At 40.3% G+C, this 3,361-nt stretch overlaps 1 protein-coding gene across 1 annotated transcript; it reads left to right on the top strand.

The window, feature by feature from the left end:
* On the top strand, positions 1-936 carry LOC130860526 (olfactory receptor 10G9-like). The gene has a single exon (XM_057748853.1). It carries the CDS (start codon positions 1-3, stop codon positions 934-936), a length of 936 nt encoding a protein of 311 aa, XP_057604836.1.
* The last annotated feature ends 2,425 nt before the right edge of the window (positions 937-3,361 follow it).

Genomic DNA, 3,361 nt, shown 5'->3' with positions numbered 1-3,361 from the left:
ATGACAAACGTGAGCCTAGTGACATCGTTTATCCTCACTGGCCTTCCCCATGCACCACAGCTGGACACGCTCCTCTTTGGAATCTTCCTAGTGATCTATGTCCTCACTGTGGTGGGGAACCTCCTCATCCTGCTGGTGATCACTGTGGATCCCCACCTCCACACCCCCATGTATCACTTCCTGACCAATCTGTCCTTCATTGACATGTGGTTCTCCACGGTCACTGTGCCCAAAATGCTGATGACCCTGGTCTCCCCAGGAGGCAGGGCTATCTCCTTTCACAGCTGTGTGGCCCAGCTCTACTGCTTCCACTTCCTGGGGAGCACCGAGTGTTTCCTCTACACCGTCATGTCCTATGACCGCTACCTGGCCATCACTTACCCTCTCAGGTACGCCAGCATGATGAGGGGGAGAACATGCGCCCTCCTGACCACAACCACGTGGCTCAGTGGCTCTCTGCACTCTGCTGTCCAGACCACACTGACCTTCCGTTTGCCCTACTGTGGACCCAGCCGGATCCAGCATTATTTCTGCGATGCACCACCCATCCTCAAACTGGCCTGTGCAGACACCTCTGCCAACAAGATGGTGATCTTTGTCAACATTGGGGTGGTGGCCTCAGGCTGCTTTCTCCTGATAGTGCTGTCCTATGTGTCCATCGTCCATTCCATCCTGAAGATCCGCACCTCAGAGGGGAGACACAGAGCCTTTCAGACCTGTGCCTCCCACTGCATAGTGGTCCTTTGTTTCTTTGCTCCCTGTGTTTTCATTTACCTGAGGCCAGGCTCCAAGGAGGCTGTAGATGGGATTGTGGCAGTTTTCTACTCTGTGCTGACGCCCCTTCTGAACCCCGTGGTGTACACCCTGAGGAACAAGGAAGTGAAGAAAGCTCTGTTCAAGCTTAAAGACAAAGTAGTGTATTCTCAAAGCATATAATCTCTGATGTAGCTATGCTCATTTTTAAAAAATAGTAATAAAATAGTTTAATGTAACATAAAAATATAATATATTATAGTATAATATAAATATATAATTTCATCAACATGGAATGTATTATGTATATAGTTCTCAGTGTTAAACTTTATTCAAACTACTTAGTCAGGAATATTTATTTCACAGATTTTTTGAGGAACTTAAAAAATTTCAAATTTTTTATTTACAATGAACGTGCTTAAATTTTGCTCTATCAACTCATTTCTCTGCAACGTTTATTTATTTTTCCCTTTTTTCTAGCTTTGTTAATATATAAGTGAGATATGACATCATTTTTACCCTTTGAAAAAGTAAATATTCTGCCTGGATCTTGGGATGCAAAGGAGTAGGAGTTATTTATACATATCTAAGTTGATAATATGCTTTTTTTGTTTATATCTTACGCACACAAACTTGAGGATTTAGAATTTTGGGGATACTGTTCAAGAATAGCAACACTATCAGAGGTCACTTACTCATGGATGTAGCTGTGCACCTACCTCCTCAATTCTTTTTGTGGCTCTGTGTGTGTGTGTGTGTGTGTGTGTGTGTGTGTGTGTGTGTGTGTATAGGTCCTAAGACCCTTTTCCCAGCACATCTTGACCCTGTTCAATGCTCCCACACTGAAAAAGTTCCACACTTCTGAGCAGCTAGTTATCACTCTAGGTAGGTCTGCCAGGACAAGCTGTGGCTCTGACATGCTCTTTCAGTGACTGGGGACAATCACCACCACAGAGAGCCCTGCAGTTTCTCAAGTTTGGTCAGTGTGAGTAGGAGGAAGTTACCATCATAAACCTCCAGTCTCTATCACATATCCTGACCTTGACTTCCTGTATGAACGGAAGAGGTGCCCATATTTAGCACAACCTTTCTATGCTGGGTCATTTTACTGTAGATGGGGTGGCTGGTCATGCTGCCCAGATAGCTCCCTCTCCCAGCATTTTAGAGTCTTGGAAATTCAGATTCCCCAAACTGCAACCTGCTCTGGGACAGGAACACCCTACCTTGCAGGCTGGGGCCAAGAGTAGGGTGCTGTCTATTTAGAAAGTAGAAAAGTTAAAGTATAATTAAGTCACTTGGTATCACGGGATTTCCACATATTTGTTTTACAAATTAGAAAAATAAGGCCTGGTGAAGACAAAACACCCTAAAAAGAAAAACGAAAACTAAATCAGAAATCAATGCATAGCTACACAAGCACATAGTAGTGGACTTCCATACGTAATGGATGAAGTGTTATAACCACATGCAAGCAAAGCAAATATTGGCTCAAATAGTTTAGAAATAATTCTATACTCTGTATCTCTATTTCTCATTTGTGAAAGACCTTCTCTCACAATATTGTTAGGAGGATTAAAGGAGTTAGTAGCAGTAAAAGTGCTTTGAGTAATACTGATTCACAATAGATTCTTAAAGTTTTTGAAATTCAAACCTGGGACCATGAGCCAGATAGCCTGATTCTCAGAATCATTCTTTACAAATTATTTCAATGATTCCCTGGCTACTAGTATTGTATTTTTAAAGATGCAGGAATGTAGCTTTCTTTAAATCACTGAAAATAAATTACTGTCTTGATTGTCACCATTACTGACAGTGAAATTATTCTGATTAATTACTTTGATAAATGTTGTATTCACATATTTACTAGTTTTTAAGGAATTTAACAATTATAAAAACCATGAAAATTATAGTTATACCGAATTAAATAATTCTAGAACAATTCAGAGGCAAAAACATAAACGTTATTGAGCTTGGGCTATACTAGACACTTCATAATTTAACCATTGCCAGAACCCTGTGAGATAGGAACTGTTGATAGATAAGGTGAGAAAACTGAAGATTAGGTTGCTTACTCAGGTTCACACAGTTAGTAAGCAACATGGTCAAGGCTTAATCCCAGATATCTGGCACCAAAGGCCATGGTGTTAAATTCTACCCTGCATTGTTGTCACTGAATTTCAGGAAACTTTAAATCTCTGGGGAGCAGGACAATATCAATGAACATCAATAATAACTGAAATAACAAAGCACAGAATTGTGTGCAGTTATGCATATTTAATATATCAAACGTAGTTTTTCTTAAACTACTTTGTTCCCCATATACTATGAAAAGCACCTTAGCTACTCTACCTCTGCCTGATTTAGATTCAAAGTGCTTCATCACAATTTATTTATGTGTTCCACATGAAGCTGTGGACTTCTCAAGGAAAAATATTGTCTTATCCTTGTAGTAATCCACCTTTATAATCTTGTTCTGATTTCTTTAGGATGCTCTCCCTGCTACAGACCTTTTCCATTTCTCAATATATTTACTTACTTTCTGAGGGACCCAACTTCTGATCTACACTTTTCGTATTAGATATATTCCTAATCAGATGCCTTCTCTTTC

Source organism: Hippopotamus amphibius, chromosome 9 (genome assembly GCF_030028045.1).
Source record: "Hippopotamus amphibius kiboko isolate mHipAmp2 chromosome 9, mHipAmp2.hap2, whole genome shotgun sequence".
NCBI lineage: Eukaryota > Metazoa > Chordata > Mammalia > Artiodactyla > Hippopotamidae > Hippopotamus > Hippopotamus amphibius.
This window is presented reverse-complemented; position numbering and strand designations above follow the sequence as displayed.